Consider the following 24,003-nt stretch of genomic DNA (forward strand, 5'->3'; position numbering starts at 1 on the left):
GTGAAATAGGTAAAAATTTAAAACATACAACCTAAATATAGTCATATATGAACTAGTATTAAATAAAATATTGTGTATGCATTTTCCTAATTGAATTGAACTCAAGTGACTTCTTATAATTAATAACTATTCTCCGGTATTCTCTACATATTTTTAAAATTAGAATTACAATCCAAATCCTTTATTATTTGAAATGCACTCAAATATCATTAACATATACGCTGATCCTATAAAAGCGATTCAATATCCATTACAGAAAGCCTTATTTCAATTATAGTATCCTTAAATATCCTATACATATAGTCCTTAATTAAATTAATTTCCAGCAAAAGAAAAAAAAACGTCAGCACTGACCACAGCCTTTGGTGAAATCACGGAGGTCTGACGGTCGCCTGATCGTTTTATGTCCGTGGTTTTTACTAGGTGGGAGGGGCTTGTGATGAGGGGTTGGGGTTGGAAGACTGGTTGCTTTTTGTGGAGGGGGTGGGGGTTGGGGTGGAACGCACGCTATTAGCTCTCAAAATTCGGGGACCAATTATGTTTGGGTGCTTATTTTTTTTGTTAGCGCGTGACTGAATCAGGAACACAGTTACACCCCCTTTTTCACACACATACACATACACCATCACACACGCACTTACACATACACCATCACACACGCTGCTATGCTGTATAATGCTCCTTGTTCAACTGTCGTAATTAGCCCTTACTACCCCCGCCACATTCTCCCAATCACAGATCCCCCTCCACCCCTTACAACTTTCAAACCCCTTCTTGTACGACACAATCGTATTTCTTCATAAATACGTTTTTCTAACACAGATGTATGTTCAAATACTTTGTCACAATGTATTGCAAAAAAAAAAAAAATTACTGTGGTAGAAAATGTAACAAAAAGATAGGCCTACTACTTTTGCTTGTATCGCCGCCTCAATCCAAATCGGGCATTATTCCTGACCTTAGCTCCAGTGTTTCTTTCAAACATTTTTTTTTCTCCTGGGTGAGGGCGCGCTTGAAATTTTCGAGGGGTCAGACTAAATTATCCGGGGGGGGGGGGTGGGGGGGTAACACTGGTAAAAATATATACTTTTTCTATATTATATTGTATTTCATTTTAGGTGGACGGTAGACTGCTTAGTAAGAGATGCCTTAAAAAAACCTCCGGTTAGCCCTTACCCTTATAGAGCTACTGACAGGAAAAAACAAACGCTAGGCTATACACACAGCCTTGTCGGAATTATATTTAAAAAAAATTGCGCTAGTTTTTTTTTTTTTACATTAGACCTAGATCTATTTTTAATTAATCTATGCCTAAATATAAAAAATAAGAAATAATGGCGCGGTCAAAATGATATATTACGAACTGTTTCCCTTGCTTGATTTATTATTCTTTTAATGCTCGGTTCTCTTATTTAAATATTTAAAAGCACCACGGTCCCGAATGGACTACATTCTATAATTAATTAATAATTAGTATTTGCAACATGTCGACTTATTAATGAAAACATTTTTTTCTCATCTCCGCTGGTGGGTGATGTGACACTAATTGGGCATGTCACTAATTTAAAAAAAATAAGGGAGGATACTTTTCGTTTAGGTGCTCTACCTGCTAGGGGTTATTATTTTTAAACAAGTTAATTAAAAAGTCTAGTGACAATTTTAGCGCAATTTCCTTATGTTATCTAAAAATAGCTCTGTCGTAGCGTAAATCAAGAGCAGGGTTAGTAAAACCATTGGTTAGTTATTAAAACGTTTTTTATTAAAAAAAATTTCAGTATTTTACATGTTTTATTTACAATAGAGTTACATGACTAAAAACCATTGCGCGCCTACTGAATGTGATGGCGCAGCTATTGAAAATGATGACGCGTGTGGTGTGGTTGGAAAAAATGCCTACTAATTCGGTCCAAATTTTAATTAATTCAAAATTTTTTTTGTGACTGAACGAAAGGATATTTTTGAAAACTTTCTTCGGCAATATTGTTCTAAATTATGGCAGGAATCGATTGGTACATGTTTCAAGTCGCTAAGTGGTCTGGTTGCCGAGATATGGGCCAAAAACTGCTTTTTTTCGAGGTTTTTTGGCTTTTCCGGGAAATCCATGAAAGAAACCCGTAATATTTATGGCCTATGTTCATCCTCGTAACTTGCTTAACATAATTGCTTTTGGAACTAGTCATCGATATTGCTTCGTTGAGGAGGAGATACGACTTAAAGCTGCGGACACACATCCATCCATTCATTCATACATTCATACATCCAGAAATGACGGGTTAATAAACGCAATTCTCCAGAATGGAAATTGCGCTAAAAAAAAGACTGTATGGCTAAGATTTTGATTAAGGGGCAATTAAAGGACCTGTCTATGGTTATGGCAGCAGTAATTCTTTCGGACTAAATTTTCCAGGGGTGGCGGGCAAAATTTTCCGGGGGTGGGGAGGACACTGGTAAAAGTATATATTTTCTATATAAATTCTAATTCTTTCGGGAGGGGGGGGGGGGGGGTGGCAGGGTGGAGGTAATATTTGCTTCGGGGTGGGAGGACGGGGAAGAGCTGTGCACCCCCCCCCCCCCGAAGAGATGCTTGAAAGAAACACTGTCTGGCAGCTAACACCGCAGAAAATAATTATCTATACAATACGGTGTAGCGCCAATAGTTTGAGCGATCGAATCTATAATGTTCTGGCAGAAACAGTGGAAGAGTTTCTGACATTTTTCTCCAGGGATGAGAGGGGGGGGGGTGGATTGAAAAGTTCGTGGGGTAAAGCCGGACACAGGTAAAAGTATATTTCTAAAAGTCTGTAAATTACATATCTGTTCTTATTCGTTCCAGAGGCGTGAAAGGGGTGTGGACGTGCTCCGTGTACTGCCCTTTACCCCCCCCCCCCTCCCCCCGTCCAAACTCAACTCCAGGATAGATGCCTTAAAGAAATCCTGGTAGAACTTATTTAAAATTGCTAACACCGTTAGATATCAATCGAGGTCTTGTTGTTGTTTTTTTTTTCTGTCAGTATTTCTATTATATTTATGTTTAAGATACGGCCAGGCAGTAGCGTAGTCGGGGGGAGGCGTTAGATCCCTCCCCCCCCCCCTTTCTCTCCTCCTCACCACGTACACCCAAACGTCTTCTCCTCCTCTTTCGTCCTATGACGTCACGAGCACTATAGCGTGACCAAACAATAAACGCCGGTGGTCAGGGTTGAATCACGTGACCCAATATGATGAAAAGACCACGTCTGCCTACCCATCCGTTTGTTCTCCGAGCCTCTCTTTGAGCTTTTTTTTTTCCAAATGTAAATTACGTCCCTTCTTTTGTGCTTACCTCCACCTCCCACCCGTTGACCCAAATAACAAACTGTTTGAAGTGTGAGGGGTTCTTTTTGTGTGAAACCCCTTTTCGAACCCTGGACGTAACGCTAGAATTTGTCTGTTTCAAAACTCCGCACGGCCAGACCTAAGATGTTCCTGCTACGGTTCTGCGACAATTCGCCACGCGTCGTTTGTAATGAACAAAACGGACATTCAAGTGTAAAATAAAATTCTGCCGACCCGGCATTGTAAAGTGGGTGTAGGGAGAGCTAGTTTTTTTTTTAATTTTTTTTTTTTTAATTTGGGGTGTAAGGGGTGGAGTCTTTAATGAATAAAACCCAACCCTTTTTATTTGATTGACGCCTTAGCTACCCATTTAAACAGGAGTAAGTGCTTGCAATAGTTATATTTACTCCCCGAACAATGTTTGTGCTAGTCTTTTAATCAAATCATTCTAGGCTATGACCATTAAGGGATAAAGTTTTAACGAGCTTGGGAAAGAAACAAGCAGGCATATGAGCAAAGTCACAGATAGATGAACAGGAACCATAGATAGATAAGTGGCCATATATAGATTAGCCATACATAGATGAGTAGTCCAGATGAGCAGTGCCATAGTAAGCAATGTTCCCTCCAAGAAGAAAAATATCGTGTGCAGCGTGCATTTTGTGTGCGTGATGTTCTAAAAGTCTTATACAAGGATACGTGTATTGTACAAAATGACTGCGTGGCAGTTAAAAACTACTGCGCGGCCGCGCAACCGTGCAACTTAGAGGGAACATAGAGATAGTAAGATGAGCAAAACAATAGATGCGCAGAGCCATAGAGATAAAACGTAGAGCCATACACAGAAGAGCAATAATTAATGAGTATAGTCTTAAGATGACTGAGCAGCCATAGAGAGATGAACCTAGTCTATACATATATTAATTTATATATTCAATTTATTCAATAACGGTAACAGTAGTAGGCACGGAGGCCTTTAACAGAGACTACCAGTGTGTGAGCAGAACCTAATGTGGATTCTGATCGTGTTTATATCTAATATATGTTGGTTCAGGAAAGGTTGGGTGGCAGAGGCGTAGCGAGGGGGGGGGGGGCGGGGGGGGGAACATATGTCCCCGGGCGCCGACCTAGGGGGGCGCCAAATTGAAAGTTTGAGGGGGGGGGGTGCAAATCGAAAGTTTGTCCCCGGGCGCCGGGAAGGGTCGCTACGCCTCTGTTGGGTGGAGTTACTTTTCAACATTTTCATTTATCTAATACTCTTGCCATAAAACGAACATATATTAACGTATGCATAACATTACAACATAATAACCTTAAAACAGAAATTAATTTCAATTTGATTATTTTTTCCAAAAACCAGAGGACTGATGTGTTAGTCCCTTAAGTGTTTGCAAGTAAAAGTTTAAGTAACAGGATAACAGTATAAGCACATTTAGTAATCAGTGAACTTGAGTTAACAAGTTATTATTTTTAATTGCACATACACTTCATTATCATCATCAAGACACAAGGGGAAAATGTTTGCCGCAAAAGAAGTAGAGTTAATCATTTCAAAGATCTCGGCATTCAAGGTGATAATGTGGTCAGCATTATGCCCAGCGGCCTGTTTCCCTAACGTGTGTCAGGTACCCATCAGAGCTGGATGGACACAGGGACGTCCTACACACTCGAGCCCGGGATTCGAACTCGAGTTGTCGTACGCTCTACAATTCGACCACACAGTACCACACCTATACGTAATGAGTTAAAACATTAGGGATTTTATTATTGTCGGATTACCTTAAAAGAACGACACCAGTCACAATGGAAACCAAGTTGTCAAGTGAAATCTTTTTTGCTGGTTGTTTGTTTACTTCACTACCACTACCAGCAATACCTACAGCAAAACCTGAATGACAATAAACAAACGTATTAGTACATGGTAAACACCACTATTAATATTAAGGTTTATTTATTTAAAATAGCACTGAGACTTACCTATATATCTGCAGTATACTTGCAAACAAGAGAGTCATTGACACCATCACCAGTAACGGCCACTATTTGATCGTCTCTGCAGCCCACTACAATAAGTTTCTGCTGTGGTGAAGTTCAGGCAATAAAATTTCACTATGGTTGATCGAAATCTCATCAATCTGAGCTGGAGTCATGTCCCTTAGACCACTTGACTATCACATCGTCCTTAAAAAAAAACCCAACCACACCCTCCCTGCGACATGAAACAGCCCCATCCACAGGATGAAAAATTTCAGAGAAACAGTTACCCCTGCTAGGGTATCGGAAATCAACCACCTATCTCCACCGACCTGTGCATAACAATGCTTTACATTCCTTAAAGGTTCCATTTTACATTTCAGTTGCTTAGTGATCATGTTATTGGTTGGAAGTTAACTGCTTTATTGCAATAGACAGGTCCCTTGTAGGCTAGCTGATGTTGAACAACTATAAATATCTAGATAAAGGTCTCAACATTTCTGAAAGGAGACCTTGTTCTTCCTCGTACAATAAACCAGTGAAGATCAGTTACCATGAAGCTCCCATTCTCTTGATGGATGACCTAGACGCCCATGTCTGTTAGGTCCTTTAGCTCAATTAAGCTGCTGGATATGCAGCTGAATCCAGAATTTTAAATAAACTATTGAACGTCTGGATTTGTAGTAGCAAAATTATTATGTATTTATTTATGGATGAGGTTAGAAATCCACACAAATACTAATTTTGAGTGCTTTTTGCAAAGATTCAACTCAAAAATTGTGTTTTCACCCCATAAAAATATGAGCAGATGCAGCAATAGATTTAAAAATACATACAACTACTATCCTTCAACATGCTTACAGTATAAACTAAACTAGTTTGCTTACTGTGGTTTTTTTTCTCATTTCTGAGTCATGTTTAAAATGCTCATCAAAGATCATTTTAGATGTCCTATATTTCATTACATTTTAGGGCTGCCTCCAACATAGGTCTAAACACACAAATTACACTATTTTAAAGAACAATGATAAAAAGAAATAATTTTTAAAATCTTTTTAATCCACTAAAAATCTGATTTTAAAATACATTAATTACAATAAAAAATAAAAGCATCGCACTTAATGCTAACAAATTTACATACAACTACAATCATTTCAAGCACTTAAAATGTCATTAGACAGGATCCATTTCCATGCTAATTCCATTCATATGTTTATATACAAGACTAAAGACCTACATTTGTAATGCAGGCCGTTGGCCATTCAAAAAATGCCTAGTAGTAAGTTTCCCTTTCCACAAAACCTCCTGGATGTCTTCTAAGTATAAATTTGCGGACCTCGTCGTAAATGAAAATAGCCAAACTGTAGGGGAGGGCAACCAGCCACCATGTGAATCTGGGGAAAATAAACATAAATTAATTGTAGTGGGTGGGCTCCAGAAAAAACCTAATTAAATTAATTAATAAGCTTTACTTATTTATTTGTGTGTTTCTAAGTTAGGGTACTTAAAGGAAAATATTTGCAAGCATCAGGGACTCTTCTGAAAGTAGGTTTGACATGGCAACAGTGGCCATCTTGAAAAAAAAATCTTGTGGAGGTCTCAAGATTAAAAAAAAACTAACATATATATTACATATAGTATTGGGTTTTTTTTCTGTTTTTTCCCTGAGTCTACTTAAACAAATGGATAGGCCCAAATATTATACATTATCCAGAGGTACACGATCATAAAATTAGTATCAATTAATACTAATAGTTTCGCTGTCTGTATATATATCTATCTGACAAGAACGCTCTAGAGAAAACACAAGGAAAATAAAAACATGCATAGTAATTCGAAAAACGAAGTATGACGTCGACACATTTAGCACAGAGTAGAAAATAATCTCAAGCCGGATAGTGCACACATTAATATGACGTCATTGATTATCGAGTAAACATTCAATACAAAGGCAATTTGGTCTAATCTAAGTGGTTTGCGTGAAGAGTTTCTTTCATACAATTCTTCGGGTAGGGACGAAGCCCCACCCCCGCGTAAGAACGTCTGAGCCCCCCCCCCCCCCCCTCCCCAACTCAAAAGAAATTTCCTCATCGATACTCTATAATAAAATTACCGCCTAATTAATGTGTCTAATCTAAAAAGTGGTTTTCTTGCAATGGGACGGTAGGGGGGGGGGGGGGTGGTGTGTGTGTGTGGGGGGGGGGGGGGTGGTGGTGTGTGTGGGGGGGGGGTGGTGTGTGGGGGGGGGGGTTGGTTTCAGTGTTTCTTTCAGACTTTTTCCTCCCCGGAGAGGGGTGGGGGTACTTGAAATTTTCGGGGGCGCGGGTAGAATTTTCTGGGAGGGGGCGGACACTGGAAAAAGTATATAATTATATTTCGTTGAATGGGACGGTAGACATGTAGACATGTTTTTGGGGGGGGGGTGGGGTGGGGTGGGTGGTGTGTGTGGGGGGTGGGGGGGCGGTGTGTGGAGGGGGTGGTGTGTGTGGGGGGTGGGGGTGGTGTGTGGGGGGTGGGTTGGTTTAGTTTAGAGAAAAGAGACAGCACTATCAACCTAGCGCCCGGTGTATCCTTCCTCAACGGGCCATTTTTCTCGTGCTAGAAATATTAAGCCTACTATTACCAACTAATCCAAGATAAAATAATCCTCTGGATGAAAATCCAAGTACAGAAATATTTAGGTAGGGTAAAGAGATAAAATATATAAATTTTAAAAAAAAATATGTAAACCAAAAAAAAAAATCTGCATTTTTTTCTAGAAAACCCTACCTGAGAGGTTGCATACGAAGACCTTTGTCCAGCCCAGGGCAGTAGCACAAGAAAGCTGCTAGGGCAGTCTCAAAGAACAGGCCGAAGATGAGGTGCTTATTTCTAGAAACAAAATATTGTACATTGAATTATAATTTTTTTGAGCTTCTATCTATAAATGTCAATTTTTAGGTAGTTTACAGTGATAAGCATTGTCTGATTACTATTTCAGTGGAATATTATCAATGGGTGTTAAGTCTTAAAGTGTCACGACCACTCACTTCATTCCCTGTTGGAAAAGTGAAAGACGTCTGGTCTTGCAGATAATCAAATCAGCCCACTGGACAATGACAATGGACACAAAGAAAGCTGTGTGGCAGGTGTATTCAAGTCTCTTGCGTTGAGCGTAAGTCTGAAGTTTAGATTTTAAAAAGCATTGAGAATCTCAAAAAAAAAAAAAACCATAGATAACGTTAAGCGAAATAATAAGCAATACATCAATTTTTTTCTCAATAAATCCATTTTAAAAATATTTAAAATGACATGCAGTAGAAAGAACTCTATATAAGTATATTTAATAAGGTTTTAGATATTTAAATCAAGTAAATTCTAATATTATTTCATTTTTTTTTCAATTCACTTTTAAAATTGATGTATGAACTTTCGAAACTTTAATATTTAAAAAGTTAATGAAGCAGGTTTTTTTTGCGCAGTAAAAATCTGACTTTTTATTATGAAAATCTCAAATTTAAACAAAAAATTATTTAATTTTTAATCAGTTTTTTCCCTTGAATTAAGGTGTTTGTAAACCAGGCTCTTACCCATTCCTGTCCATAGGAATCTTTCAAATCATTAATTCCAGGAGAGTCCCATTGCTCACGAATGCCAAGCAGTTTGCTCATCCAAAAGCCACTCTCACCCAAAATGACAAAGTATGTGAAGAATCCTGCTGAAGCTTGGATCATACCGATCTGGCCATACGCCATACTAATCAGTCTGTGGGCAGATAATAGGTCTGTTAAATTTACGTGTAGACAATAAATGAATTCACTATGTGATGTGTGATGAAAGGAAGGGGTTAAGAAAGTGTGAATCACACTTAAATTTTTAATAGCTGTTTTTCAAAATGAAGTTTAGCAGTTAATTTGAATATCCAAAGGACTTTTATAATTTGTATCTGATAAATGTAACTAATCTTGATATAGATTAGCTAAATTTTTCAGTATTAATTAGTGGTATTTTATTCTATTTAATCTTCAACATAGCTTACAAAGCATTTTGTATTTAATGGTTATATCCCTTTATAACAGAGAAACAACTCATTTTATGAATAAATTTATACTAAAATAAACCAGGAGTGATCTTCCCTAAACTTTCTTGAATATTCTTATATGAAACAACAGTGGATGGCAACTCGGGATATAGACATGATTTTTAATACATTTTAAATACTTAAACTTTTTAAAATAGAATAAAATTTGTAGAAAAAAGAATTGCACACCAAGTGAATGCCAAATAAAATGTGCATAATAGTGAGGAATATTATTAGTACTTTATCGTTCTGAAATAGTACTCAAGTTATAGGCTTTTGAAAAATTCAAAGTAGAAAAAGTTCCACTTCCGGTTATCAGAAATTGTTCAAAAGTTGATACTGATCAACGATTTTGATATAATACTTATAAATGAAATTTCATCAACCTAGTTGTAACGGTACTCAAGTTATCTTGTTTACAGACACACAGACACACACACATACACACACAGACAAGATTGCAAAACTATGTTTTTCTGACTCAGGGAGGTGTAACGTCGAGATTTGCAAAAATCTATATTTTTTTTTGCAAGATTACAATACTTTCTCTATACTCTGTATATACGAGAAAGTAAAAAAGAAAGTGATATTTTTTTTAGTCCTTAATGTAGTTCTTTATCATTATACTAAATGATGACTTGCTAAACATGAGTTGTAGAGGTAGTAATTATGCTGATTCAAGTTAAACCAATAAAAAAAAACTTAAATAATGGGAAATAGCCATTCATAAACAAATTGTGAATTGGTACAAATGGGCAGACTAGTAACTGTAAATCTCTTACTAATTAGTATAAATGTAATTTTGTAAAAGCAGCTAGCATACAAAAAATGTACAAAATAATGAGTAAACCTTAGATGGTAAAGAAATAGAGATATAAACACTAAGAAATACATATTCAAAATAGATAAGATTGTCATAAATAATGTTGACATTATAAAACAACTGAGCTTTTGTCACATTAAAATGAATAAAAATAAACCATGCCCCTTTTAAAGACAAGTACCCTGCACATTATTTTTTTTTACTTCCCCATCACTTCAGGAGACATTATGATTAAGTTATCTCCCCCAAATCTGTAAAAATCAAGTTAACGTAAACACTTCTACTGTTTTTAAACCATGGCTTCAGATCATAGAGCAAGGCTTTAAGACTGCTGTATTGAAATTGTATGAGAATATCTAGAAGGGAGAGAACTAGTAACAATGTGGAAGAAGCCTCAATATAAGCTGGAAAACTAGGGAGTTCCACAGGACCATTAGACAAAAGTAAACGCAATTGAATAAGGGCTTTAAATCCTACTAAAGTGTACTAGTAAAAATCTTGGATAAACCGAGGATAAGAAAATTTAAGTAAAAGTTAGTTACCTGTCGTTGACAAGTTTATCTTTAAGTGGGTTACGAGGTAATCTCTTCATGATGTCAAGTTCAGCCTGTTCATAAGCCAGAGAGATGGCAGGGACCATGTCAGTTCCAAGATCAATACACAAGATGGTGATGGTACCCAGAGGGAGGGGAATATCAGCAAGGATGAACAGCAAGAATGGTGAGATCTCAGGAATATTGGAGGTAAGTGTGTAGGCGATTGACTTTTTCAAGTTGTCGAAGATCAATCTACCCTCCTCAACACCAGTCACAATGGAAGCAAAGTTATCGTCAAGTAAAATCATGTCTGCAGCTTGTTTGCTCACATCACTGCCAGCAATACCCATAGCAACACCTGAATAATAATTTAAAATAAAAAGTTATGAAACCTTGTTAACATAAGATTTTGAAATTAAACTTAATGTCAATGAAAGATAATTTTATTTTTTATCATTATATATTGCTGAATCCACATTAAGACTAAATTATATTATTGATTTTATCTTCTTCATACAAAACTCTTTTAATATCAAAACTAACACTCCTTACAAATTAAAAAAAAAAAAATAAATTATCAATTACAAATGACTTATATCAACAAAAGTAATATTACATAACTAACCAATATCAGCCTTTTTGAGAGCGGGTGAGTCATTGACACCATCACCAGTAACGGCCACAATTTGCCCCTGTCTCTGGCAGCCCTCTACGATGATAAGTTTCTGCTGTGGTGAGGTACGAGCGAATACAATCTCACTGTGGTGGATCAAAATCTCATCAATTTGAGCCGGAGTCATGTCCCTTAGATCACCACCATGGATGACGGCTGCTTTAGCTTCCCTGGTTATAAAACAAATGAAATGATAATGAAATCAAGTGTGTATCAAATTAGAATTATTTAGTTACTTTTCAAAGGCCTTGGCATCTGTTTCAAGAAATTATTAAATTAACTGATTATTCAAGGTTCAAACTGTCTATTTTAAGGACCAAAGTAAAAGAAAAAATGGCTAAGTGAAAAACATTGTAATTTTGCCCATATTCAGTCACTTTTATATCAATTACATTTAATGTATACAAGTATCTATATATATAATTCGCTATGTAGGGACCATACAAGACACCACCAAGTAAGGGCTTAGCCGTTCCTACTCCGCTCTCTAGGCTTATTGCTACCACCCACACCCCACCAGTCTGGTGAGCTGTGGTTCACCCCGAATGTTTACAATGTGACGGCTATTAGGGGAAGATAATTCAGCTTTTAAACAATTTGAAACCAAGTTCTTTTTGATATTTTCATGGTCGTATGTAAACTGTCGTCTCAGACGGCCGCTTTCATGGAGGGAGGGGGAGCAGGGGGGAGGAGGGAGGGGGAGAATGGGCAAGAGAGGGTAGTGTCGAATTCACAAACTATGAATTACTGAAAAGTAGAAAATAGAACAACTAAATAGCGGCATATGCTTACGGGGCGGGTCAGCTTGTGATTTATAAACATGTAACTGTAAGAACACAATTATTACAAACATAAATTTAAAAAAAAAACTACTTTGATGTTTCTAAATAAAAATATAAGTCTCAATTGTATGTATTGCTAATACAGAAACTGGTTGGCAAAATACCAAACTTAACTGAGCTTTATTTCAGTAAATATGAAAACTACAAAACATGCCGGAACAATTGGTTGAATCAAGTATCTAACTAAGATCAAATTATCTCCAAAATTCAAATGCATATCTTTTAGGTTTTAACTTGTAATCACACAATCTCTAATTAATTTAAAAAAAATATCTTTACTTCTTCAAATTCAAGTTTCTAACCTGGGATTAACTTCCTCCACTGGGACCCCCCTCTCTTCAGCAATGTCTTCCACAGTCTTGTTACCCTCAGAGATGATACCAACACTTCTAGCAATGGCCTTGGCTGTGATTGGATGATCTCCAGTCACCATGATTACCTGTGGGATATGAAGAGCAAATGTCTAAAAATGTATGGATGTTTACCATAATATTATTTACATAGAGAAAACAGGTGGTGTCACTAGACCTAGCATCACATGAAGAAGTAAATTGGGGTGTCACACTACTCCAATTATTTTGCATTTTTTTTTTGGTGTCACCCCTATTCCAATTATTTTGTATTTTTATTTTAGTATCAAACCCACTCCTCCTAGGATTTTAACTAGATCGAACTTTTGTTGTTAAATTTAGCAATTTTTATATTTGGTGTTACTCTGACTCGTCTCTAAATAAAGTGAAAAATACAAATGTAAAAATCTAACTTTGTTAAAAGATAATACCAGTAATTAATTATTTTTTTTATGTGCCATAATTATTTTGCTAGGTTTGTATAAATGTATTCTATTAAAATAATCGAAAAATCATAAACTCCACTCGCAATTTAAAACTTAGAGTAAACCTTTTAATTAACAAATGTGTTTCTTCAAAAAACAGGAAACTTCTATAAGCTGTCACACAGAAGAGCTCTGGTTTAGATTCTCACCTTGATACCAGCACTCCTGCATTTGCCCACAGCATCAGGTACAGCAGCTCTGGGAGGGTCAATCATGGACACAAGACCAACAAACCTAAGTCCAGTAATGGGGAAGTTTGGATTGTCTGAGTCAAACTGGTAGTTGGGTGGGAACTCCTTACTGGGGAGAATGAAATCACAAAAACCTGTGGATGTATAACAAAGACAACTTTAGTCTAGTCTGATTGGCTTTACTAATTTTAAATCCTTCCGTGAAATAACCAATGTAATTAAATTAAATATATAAAAAAAAAAAATACTGAAACTATATATTGGAAAAAAATTCTTGATTGTATCTGGATTTATTTGAAAATAATAGATGAAACAAACCACCCTAAAATAGTGAAAAATCAGTTCAAAAGAATATCACTATACATTGCCAAAATTAGCACACAAAAACATTTATTTCTAGGATTTTTTAGGTGATTAAAAAATTTTAAGAAATCTTTGTTTAATTCTATTAATAATGTTCTACATTTTAAAAAAAATTATAAACTCCTTTCCCCTTGGCCACAAGTACCTCAAAATATGCACAAAGGGGAATAATTAATTTGTCCTTAAAATAAGCTATTGGAAAATAAGATAGAAATGTTTGGAAAAATGGAATCATTTTATTTTTTTAAAAATTCATACGCTAGAAAATCATTAAATATTGTCATTAAAAAAAAATTTCTTCAGAAGGAAAAATTTCTAGAACCAGTTGAATAAATAAACACAATTCTAAAGTGATTACTATTATATATTATCAAAAGCTTAGAGCCAAAATGTTAGTTGTGTTTCTATTTTAAAGGCTTTATGAATAAAAATATTTCCTTGCTTTCATAACTTTATTTAAATGGACTAAACTTAAATCTTTTATCTTATAAACTGATAACAAGGTGTTGGATTATTTTGTGGACTAAATAATGTTACCCAAAACTCTCTCTCCCAGACTTCCAAGCTCCAAATAAGCTGTGTTGAAAGCTTCCCTGTATGTGTCGTCTAATGGCAGGTCTTTTCCATGCATAAGTATAGAGGAGCAGCAGTCCATGATCCTCTCTGGGGCACCTTTCATGACCAGCAAATACCTGGGGTCATTAGGGTCTTCTGTCTCATGGATAGATACCTGTAATGTATTTGAATACATATCTTGATTAACATCAATTAATTAAAACTTCATTCTGCTGGAACCAGCCTAAAAAGTCATCATGTCTAATTAATTTTTACTATTATCATAATTTTTATATTAGTAGTTGCAATAATTGCATTTGAATTAAGCGCATTGGTAGTGAGATGTGGAGGGGATTAAAATAATGTTTAAGACATCATGTTAAATGGGAGACATATTGAATGTAAAATATGGTCAACTGCTGCATGTAATGAAAACAGAGATATAACCTAAAATGATTAATATCCATAGTGCTCCTCACTCACAAATAATACTTACAAACAACAAACATAGAAGATGATTCAACATTACCTGATATTTGTTCGTAGAGTTAAATGGAATTTCAACAATTTTTTTGTTGCGACGTCTGAATTCTGTCACTTTTCCAATAGACAGTTCAACACATTTAAGTAGGGCAGACTCTGAGGCATCGCCATTACATTCTCTGTACAAAATTTAACCAAAAGATGGCTTTATTTCATGGGGTGGGGGTTGTTTTAAAAATAAATGTCATATTTTTTTTATAATTACCTTTTTAATACTGGTACATTTTCTTGGTCGACTTTGAACTCTGCTCGGTTACACAACATACAAATACGAGCAAGGCTCATCCAAGTGGGATCATTCCGAGAATATTTAGCACCTAAAGGGTAAATAGCATTAGTTGCAATAATGTTCTTCTTATTTTGAAACAATTGTTGTAGAAAAAAAAAGGTATTAATCAGATTAAAAAAGGGAACTAACTGGCTTGGTTGTCACTTGTATCAGCTTCAACAATTTTCCCATCAAACCACATGTGGGCAACCGTCATACGGTTCTGGGTCAAGGTTCCGGTCTTGTCAGAGCAGATGGTTGAGGTGGATCCCAGAGTTTCTACGGCTTCCAAGTTCTTGACCAGACAATTTTTCTTGGCCATACGCTTGGCTGTGAGGGTCAAGCATACCTAAAAAAAAAAAGACAGAAATCTTATTGCTTAACCATTAATGTCCCGTAACGCCCGCTTGCGCCCGCTTACAATACGCATAGAAAAATTAAATTTGTTTCATTAAAATTTGGCCTACAAATCCTAATTTTAACTAAACAGGAAGTTGGATAGTTTCAGCATCCTTTTCCGGTCTTCTAATTTCAATGGCGCTTTTGAAAGATAAAAAATAATAGTTTCTTTCTATCTCGAAATTTTAGACTCATCTGTCCTATTTTTAGTAGATTTAATATTAAAAATAAAATAAAATAATGTATCTAGGCATGTATTTTATGAATTATATATCTTACACATAACCAAATTGATATTTAACTGTTAAATTCGATGCACAGTTGCTTAGACAAAAATAAATAAAGTTGACTACCGAAAATGACCTGTTTTGAATTTTCTCCGACATTTTTTATTTTTATACTGTACTTGTACCGAATATAATATATTCTATTTAATACTGTTGGAAAGCCAGGTTTATTCCCAACATTAAGCAGTACTTTTTATCTTAATTTTCAATTTCATTTAGACAAAAACAAATATTTTGTGAAACTATTCACTTGATCATACAGAGTTATGCTCCTTACATTGGGCCATCATGGGTGGAGTTTTGGTAGAATGTATGGGACATTAATGGTTAAATAAGTTTCAAATTATTTTTTTTGTATAATCGATAAATTTTAAAAAAATTGAATTAAGAGTGAGTAGTCAAGTAACTTACAGTGACAGTAGCCAGCAGACCTTCAGGGACATTAGCCACAATGATACCAATTAAAAAGATCACAGCGTCCAACCAGAAATAGCCCAGGATGAAAGCGATGATAAAGAAGGTCACACCAAGGAACACAGCCACACCAGTGATGATATGGATGAAGTGAGCAATCTCTTTAGCTATTGGAGTTTCTCCCACTTCAAGACCAGAAGCCAAATTGGCAATACGACCCATGACTGAGTCATCTCCTATCTTTACTACAATACCAGTTGCGGTACCTGAAAATATATTTAATTATCGCAACTTAACACTCTTGCTATGGGCTTAAATACAGGTTACACAAAAACTAAAATTTTAACAATATTTTAAAATACCTTCAACACAATTGGTAGAAAAGAAGGCCAGATTTCTTGTCTCCAAGGGATTTTCATGACTGAACTCAGGGGTTCTAGATTGTGGCTCAGATTCTCCAGTCAAAGATGAGTTATCCACCTTTATCAAGTATTAAGTTAGGTAAAGTTGAATAGGAAAAAAATTACTTTCATTATCTTTATATCATTATATCGTTATGAGCTGATTAGTAAACGTTATTGATAATTTTACCTTAAGGCCATGGGCAGAGATGATCCTAATATCAGCTGGCACACGGTCACCAAACTTGACCTCTACAATATCACCTAGCACAAGTTCTTCAGCATGGACACTCAGCTTTTGACCACCACGGATAGCTAGAGCATACTGAAAGATTTTGTTTTTTTATTGTATTTTGGTTTTTCAAAATTTGTTTCAATATCAATTCTTAATATTCTTGACTATTTATGTCTCCCTACCAACCTGAGGAACTAAATTCTTGAAGGAGTCCATGATACGTGAGCTCTTTGCCTCTTGGTAATATGAGAAACAACCAGTTACGACGACGACAGCAGTTAAGACAATGCCAAGGTATAACTGCAAGTTAAGATTTCATTTATAATTCATTCACAAAATATTTACACAATAAATGGACTTAATTCAAAGTAAATTGAATTATTGAATATATTTGTAAATACTTACGTTATCGCCTGGAGGATTTTCTGTTTGACTTGCTTGGATGGAATAGGCAATGTAACACAAAATGGCACCAATCCACAGCAGGAGAGAGAACCCAGTGAACAACACTTTACAAAACTTTACCCATTCAGGCGTAGTTTTCGGCGGAGTTAACATATTCGGCCCATCTCGTGCTAAGATTTCTTTGGCCCTCTCTGGTGTATGGCCCTTGATTAATACAAATTTGTCCATAATTATTACTTTTTTCTGAGTCTAATTAGTGATTAGTCTAAAACTAATACGATAATAATATTTATTAATATAATTAATTAATAATAGTCTATATCTGAATGGCTGAATGGGAACAATGAATAATATTTCATTAATTAAAATATTAAACTAAGAATAAGGAGGGTTTACTTTAGAATAATGATAACATATTTAATATATTGTCGTACATTTTAAAAAGCATACAACTTAAGTTTAACGTTTAAAAAATTAAATACAACAGGCTAGCTTTCCAATCTAGCTCTAGAATGAGATCTAGACCCAGTTAAGCCAGTAATAATAAAAGGGGAGAAAACTCACTTTAAGTGGATCAACTCCGTGCCTTTTATACAAATCTTCAATCGGTATTTTGTGCTCATCCATATTTAACTCCTGCTTAAGCTCATCCAACTTCTCCTTTCCCTTTTTCTTCTTTTTCTTGTCATCTTCGGTGGGAGTGACTTCATAGCGATAACTGTCACCCTTTTGATTTTAAAACAAACGAAACTTAATTTTTACAACAAAAATAATGTGCAAATTGCCAGATTTTTAAATGAACGTAGGCCTAAAACCTTTTTTGAAGTATAAAGGTTTAATTTTTTAAAAATAGTAATTATATGCCATTTAATTAATTGTGGGACTATGTAGTATATGTTCCTTTTATCAGAGGCGTCGCAAGGCGGGGGCGGGGGTGTGGACTGCACCGGGTTACACCATTTAAGGGGGTGACACCAACACAAACCATTGCACAATTTATTGAAGAAAAATGCTCAGTTAATGATTAATCAGAGTTAAAAGTCTTTTAAGTGCAAATTAACGCTTCTGACAATGGGGGGGGGGGGGGGGTCTGATTAGTCAATCAATGGCCGGGGTGTGAGTGACACCATTGTACGTTGCTTTTTAAATTAATAAGTTGATTAAAATAATGTGTGTACCAATTCATGCCATTTGGGGGTGACACCAATATAGGTACATGCAGGCATTATTCATATATATATATATATATATATATATATATATATATATATATATATATATATATATATATACACACACTTATATAGGGTATACTTTTTTCTATTGTTGGGGGAGGGGGGTGTCACATTAAGGTGCCGCACCTGGTGACACCCGACCTAGCGACGCCACTGCTTCATATGATGCTTTTTACCCAACAGTCTCTATTTTAAAGGTTTTTTTAAAAGTAATAATCTCCTATTAAATCTAGAGGTAGAATATTTATGAATACATCAAGGTCATTCGGCATCAAATGGGTCTCAAGGTCAGATGTCAAAGGTGCGGAGGTCACTCGAGGTGTCACCCCTCTCCTGTCACATTTTTCCACACACATTCTCTTGATTTTATAAATTACACTAGAATCTGGTAACACTGAGGGCCTAGTGTATCCTTGTAATTGTATTTTTTTTACAAGGTGCTCTCCCTTAGCTGCGCAGTTGCGCAGTTGCGCATAAATGGAACACCTGCCGCGTAGTCATTTTGTAAAATACAGATAACCTTGTGTAGGTCATTTTTTAGCACCGTGCATACAAAATAAAAGTTGCACACAAGTTTTTGCTCCCACATAACTGACCCGTTTACGTTTGGGTTCAGGTTATAATTCGAATGTAATAATGGGATGCTACCATTTCAGCATTTTGAATGTAAGGGGTCGTCCATAAATGGACGCCACTCTAGGGGGAGGGGGGTCCGTAATTTTGTGACGGTGTGTGATGAGGAGGGAAAGGGGGGGGGGGGTTGTCAGATGGTGTGACGTCACACTTTTGCATTATAAAAAAGCAATATTGGAAAACGAATTTCAGCCGTTACTTCGCGTTTTAGAAAACTGTTTTGATAAATTGTAATAGGAATTGATCAAAATACTCTATGTTGACAGAGTTCTGACAAGATTTTGGGAAAATATCGATGTTTCAAGAAAAATTCAACAGCAATTTTGAGGGGGGCTGTAGGCTGAGGTGTGACGTCATTTGGGGGGGGGGGTCTTGCTTTTTGTGACGATGTGTGATGGAGGGGAAGGGGGGAGATAAAAATCGTACAAAAAAGCGTGACGTCATTTATGGATGACCCCTAATAATGGGATGCTACCGTTTCAGTATTTCGAATGTAATAATGGGATGCTATAATCGCTGGCAAATCGACTATAAACCTAAAACGACAGCATGGTAAAGAAAAACGTAAGCCCCAGAAATACCAAAAAAAAAAAGCATTTCATAGACCCACAAGTATCAAGTAAAAGAGTAAGTAAAGTTCCCCTTCCAAACCTGACGGTCGAAAGGGCAAGTGAAGAAGAGTTCATCTGTTTGTCACCTTGGCGCATGAAGATATTGTGTGGTCAGCATTATGCCCAGCCGCCTTTACTTTCCCTGACGTCAGTTACCAATCAGAGCAGGCGGGACTCAGGGACGGTCTACTGACTTGAACCCGGGTTCGAATTATTAATGGTCATCGCCCCCTCAGCGTTGTGCTTTTCCTGACACATTTGAATTTCCTGGAAGCTCTAATTAATCCTGCTTTCCTTTCTGAATGAAAATTATTCTCCATTGACTGCTTGCTAATTTTTCGTTTAACGAAATAGCTTGTTATACACGAACTTTTTTCATCACTGACAACAAGATCCTATACATTTCCTGGATCTGCTAGCTCAATATTTTTTTTTAAATCCTGTTCTTGATTGACATGGTTATACTATAGAAATTATTCTCCTTATTGTAGTGTAGTTCCCCGAATTGTGAATATAACCGTAATGACACTGCAATTGATGCTTCTTTTAAAGTCTCTAACACAGTGGTTCTTAACCTTTTTGGAGGTTCCGAACCCCATCCATTCATTCACTGAACCCTTCTATCATCCGCACTGCCAAAATCCAATCATGAACCACACGAGTCTGGGGCGTATCTTGACCTCCGCCGAACCCCTGAGACTGACTCACCGAACCCCTGGGGTTTGATCGAACCCAGGTTAAGAACCACTGCTCTAACATAGAGCTGAGTGTATAGAGGAAAAACAATAAGGATTCGGCTTAAGTGTAAGTGGCTTCATATAGCACTTGATAATATGACGACCGTGTTGAAACACTAACTCGTGTGATAGAACACAATGGAAAGAAATCCGTGTGTAGGTCTACTAGTGTATAATGTGACAAGAAAATATACAAGGAAGGGACATAAATTGAGTTAGATTGCACTGTTTCTTGGCAGTTTACGTATAGGTAGGCCTATATTTACAGTGAGTGGGGTGTACTCCAAAGTTTTGGGGAAAACGTGAAAAATATATGCCTATGTTCTTCCATATTTGGACCCAAGCTTTAGTAGGTCTGTCTGCACATCATCAATCCATCTCTGTCTAGATGTACCTTTGGGGTGTTTCCCTTTTGAAGTTTTGGTTCTATATCGCTTTCATCCATCTGTTCTTTGACATTTTTTTCCACATGACCTAATTACCGCAGTGTCGCACCATCTTACTTAACCTATATAACAAAGTAACCACGCCTACACCCTTTCTTGCTACATAATATGTAGGCCTACACAACCCTTTAGAACTCTGCGTTTTATACCTACGCCCTGTCAGATTGTCCTAGGCCAACGGTCGTCTCAAGGTCACTCTTAAATTTTTTAGTACACCTGTTATGGTCAAGAATTAGGGGTCAAGGTTAGCAGTTATGGCACATGGTGTCGTTTGTGTAGCCTTTCTTGGGAGAATCTAACCCTAACCCCAACCCTGGTCCTACCATACACCTAACCCTAATTTCTAACCATTAGTCGAGATTACAATACTACTAACAACCCAACACACCTATTATGGAAGTCTATTATCAGACATCGGTATCTATAATCATCCCATTTCACTACACAAAAAATGGCTCGACGGCTACCACGCCAGCGGATGTACCTAGAATTTAACCTATTTAAATACTTTGAGAATGATTTACCTGTTTCTTTACTTTGCTTGTCGACATGGTGGATATACTTAGACGATCTTCTATTAAATACAAAAACAGAAGTTTAGTTGCATCAGTAATGTCTTGAGTTACTTCCCTCTACAACATTACTAACAGCTTAGACAAAACAGCTCACTGCTTATACTAGTATAATAGGCCTAATAAATTCGAATATTTAAAAGCAGTAGGCCTAAACTTTATCCTCAATGTATTCTCAAACAGTCATAAAAAAACATTAAAAAGCCATATCGCCAATCTACCAAGACAAAATCTAATGCACTAAACCGAACCACACACGCTAACCTAACCACAAAAACCTAACCATTTAGCTATACCTCACGAACAAAACCCAAAATCTAATAACAAAACCTAATTTAAAAACAAAAACTACTATAGGCCCTAAAGCATAGGCCTAAAGACTAACCATAAGGCCTAACAATAGCTTTACATATTACATAGCAATAAAACCAAAACAGTCACAAAACCTTACCTTAACTTAAACCTTAACCATTAAAGACTCCCTACACACAAACCAAATTTACATTAACCTACTAAAACCAGCAAACCTAACCACAAAACCTAACTATAAAATCTAGCCCAAGTTCGAAGTACGGCTAACCCAAAAGCGCAGACATAGGTAAATACACATTCAACAATCATAACAAAAACGGCGTGCACTGGAGCATGTTGAAATAACTATGTACACGAACTAAATCCATATTATACAACGTGAAATAATTTTTTCTACTTAAGAAAATGAAAACATCACTACTGACCATAAGGTTTGGATGAAATACCGTAGACAAGCTGTTCCCGGGTCGGTTTTGTCCCCAGGGTTAAGACGGTGGGAGGAGCTTACTGGGTCAGTGATTAGGGGTGGGGGATTGCGATTAAGGGAGGGGGGGGGCATAGGTTTGTGTTTACTGGTAGGGGGATTATAAGATTCCGGATGCAGAGTTGCTGTGCGTGTGTGTGGGCTAGTGTTTGGGTGTGTGTGAGGTGGTTAGATAATGGTGTGTGCGTGTCGGTGTGTCTTAGGGTGTTTGTTCAACAAATCCGGGACGCCTTATGTTTGGTTGGGTTCGAGGCGCCTCGTCTCCCCCTCTCCATTGTTAGACATTAGCTACAAGCAGCCAACACTGGCTACGATCAAGCACCCCATTCCCTCGTGTAAACCGCTCCCCTCCCCCAGTCTAGCACATACAACTTGCTCTCATCCGTATCTCCCCCAATTTCGGAAACACGTATTCTGTTGACACGAAGTTATATCTATACACAAATACATATAGGTTACAATAGCTTTGTCGTTTTAGGGTCTAAGTTCGTACAATTTAGTTATCGATTTGTAGTATAACATAAGAACTTAGAGTAATAGGGTCTCATTATTTCCATGTCTATTCATTTCAATTTTAAACGTGGTTCAAAATCTTCCCAATGCTTAATTAATTAATATTACTTTTTTTCAATTATGTTTACAATTAGACCTATAAGTTATTTTTTAATCTGGAAAAACGGATTTTGTTATACACATTTTAACTTAACGTTTAAAAAAACAAATGTATATTTTGTGTTATATTTCGGTGTATAGCCAACACCTTGATTATTTTTGAACATAAAAACAGACGGTCGTAACCGAATCGCTAAAACTAAAAAAAAATCTAATGTCGTTTTATGTTTAATGTGATGTTAGAATTTCATTGCTGTGTGTGTATGTGTTATCGTCAGGATTAGATTGGTGGGTGCGAACGATAGCACCAAAACAACCGATCACTCGTGACAGAGGTACACAGGTGTAAACAAAACATTAGTGAAACGAGTTTAATTTTTTTTACTGCTTGCTTAACTTTACAATTTAAAAGTGCTACAGCTGAAATGTTTACCAAATGAGTTTTAAATCTTTATCTAGTTAATTTTTATAAATATTATTTATTATAAAGACAAATCTTGCTGTATTGTTTTAATAATAAGACACATACCTAAAAAAAATTTATTTCGCGTCTAGTATCAAAAGAAAAGGCTATGTTACAATGGATATTTGCGTGCGAACTTTTTTGCCTTACCGAGGTATATTGACACACCTTGAATGTATAAATAGAAAGTCTCGAGATGAATAAAACAATGAAGTGCCTGGCGGGTGACTAGTATGTAGGGCTTGAGGTCATCGTGTGTCACATAACTCAACGCACTACAATTTCCTGCTTTGTGTCTAAAGTTACAGGCGTATTTATTACAGCCTGTGTGTTGGGGGGATCGGGGGGTCAGTCAGTCCTTTTGGAACACCTCAAGCTCAGGATAGTGTCTATAAAAACAATAAATAAGCTTAGAGATCTACCAATGTCAGACCACCCCACCCATTCTAAATTTCACTCATCTACAGTAACCATACAACAAAATAAATTAAAATGCTTTTCATTTTTAAAAAAGTGTAATGCTTTGTTACTTAACGTCATATTTAAGGGGGGAGGGTATACTTCATGACGACATGGGACCATGGATGTTGGGTACAACTTTACGGGAGGGGGGAATGGTATTACTTTTTATTAAGTCCTGTAACCAACGTTCCCTCTTTGAGGCAAAAACCTAGTGAGTAACGCGTATTTTGTGTGCGCCGTGTTCTAAAAATCTTACACAAGGATAGCCCTAATGTATTTTACACAATCACTGCGCAGCGTGGATAGAAATCAGCCTG

The 24,003-nt window shown here is 36.5% G+C and overlaps 1 protein-coding gene across 1 annotated transcript; it reads right to left on the bottom strand.

Moving 5' to 3' along the window:
* Positions 1-6,327: 6,327 nt before the first annotated feature.
* On the bottom strand, positions 6,328-22,213 carry LOC131927079 (sodium/potassium-transporting ATPase subunit alpha). The gene is made up of 20 exons (XM_059282737.1): positions 22,091-22,213; positions 21,306-21,355; positions 17,684-17,845; positions 17,120-17,323; positions 16,901-17,014; positions 16,670-16,804; positions 16,441-16,558; positions 16,076-16,344; positions 15,129-15,327; positions 14,916-15,027; positions 14,697-14,829; positions 14,150-14,342; positions 13,208-13,383; positions 12,526-12,662; positions 11,334-11,551; positions 10,715-11,066; positions 8,859-9,033; positions 8,319-8,449; positions 8,059-8,160; positions 6,328-6,683 (listed from the first exon to the last, which is right to left on the bottom strand). Exons 2-20 carry the CDS (start codon positions 21,330-21,332, stop codon positions 6,563-6,565), a joined length of 3,078 nt encoding a protein of 1,025 aa, XP_059138720.1. The 5' UTR covers positions 21,333-21,355; positions 22,091-22,213; the 3' UTR covers positions 6,328-6,562.
* Between the last annotated feature and the right edge of the window lie 1,790 nt (positions 22,214-24,003).

The sequence above is a fragment of the Physella acuta genome, unplaced genomic scaffold (genome assembly GCF_028476545.2).
Source record: "Physella acuta isolate Inbredline_101_S28 unplaced genomic scaffold, ASM2847654v3 ptg001371l, whole genome shotgun sequence".
In the NCBI taxonomy this organism is placed as follows: domain Eukaryota; kingdom Metazoa; phylum Mollusca; class Gastropoda; family Physidae; genus Physella; species Physella acuta.

Bases quoted from the DNA above. Each gene is read 5' to 3' on its own strand.
- LOC131927079 (XM_059282737.1), bottom strand. From the start codon at position 21,332: ATGTCGACAAGCAAAGTAAAGAAACAG. The intron at 16,345-16,440 runs GTATTTTAAAAT...ATATATTTTCAG, and splicing joins TTCTACCAATTGTGTTGAAG to GTACCGCAACTGGTATTGTA. The intron at 11,552-12,525 runs GTTAGAAACTTG...TTTTATAACCAG, and splicing joins GTGGAGGAAGTTAATCCCAG to GGAAGCTAAAGCAGCCGTCA.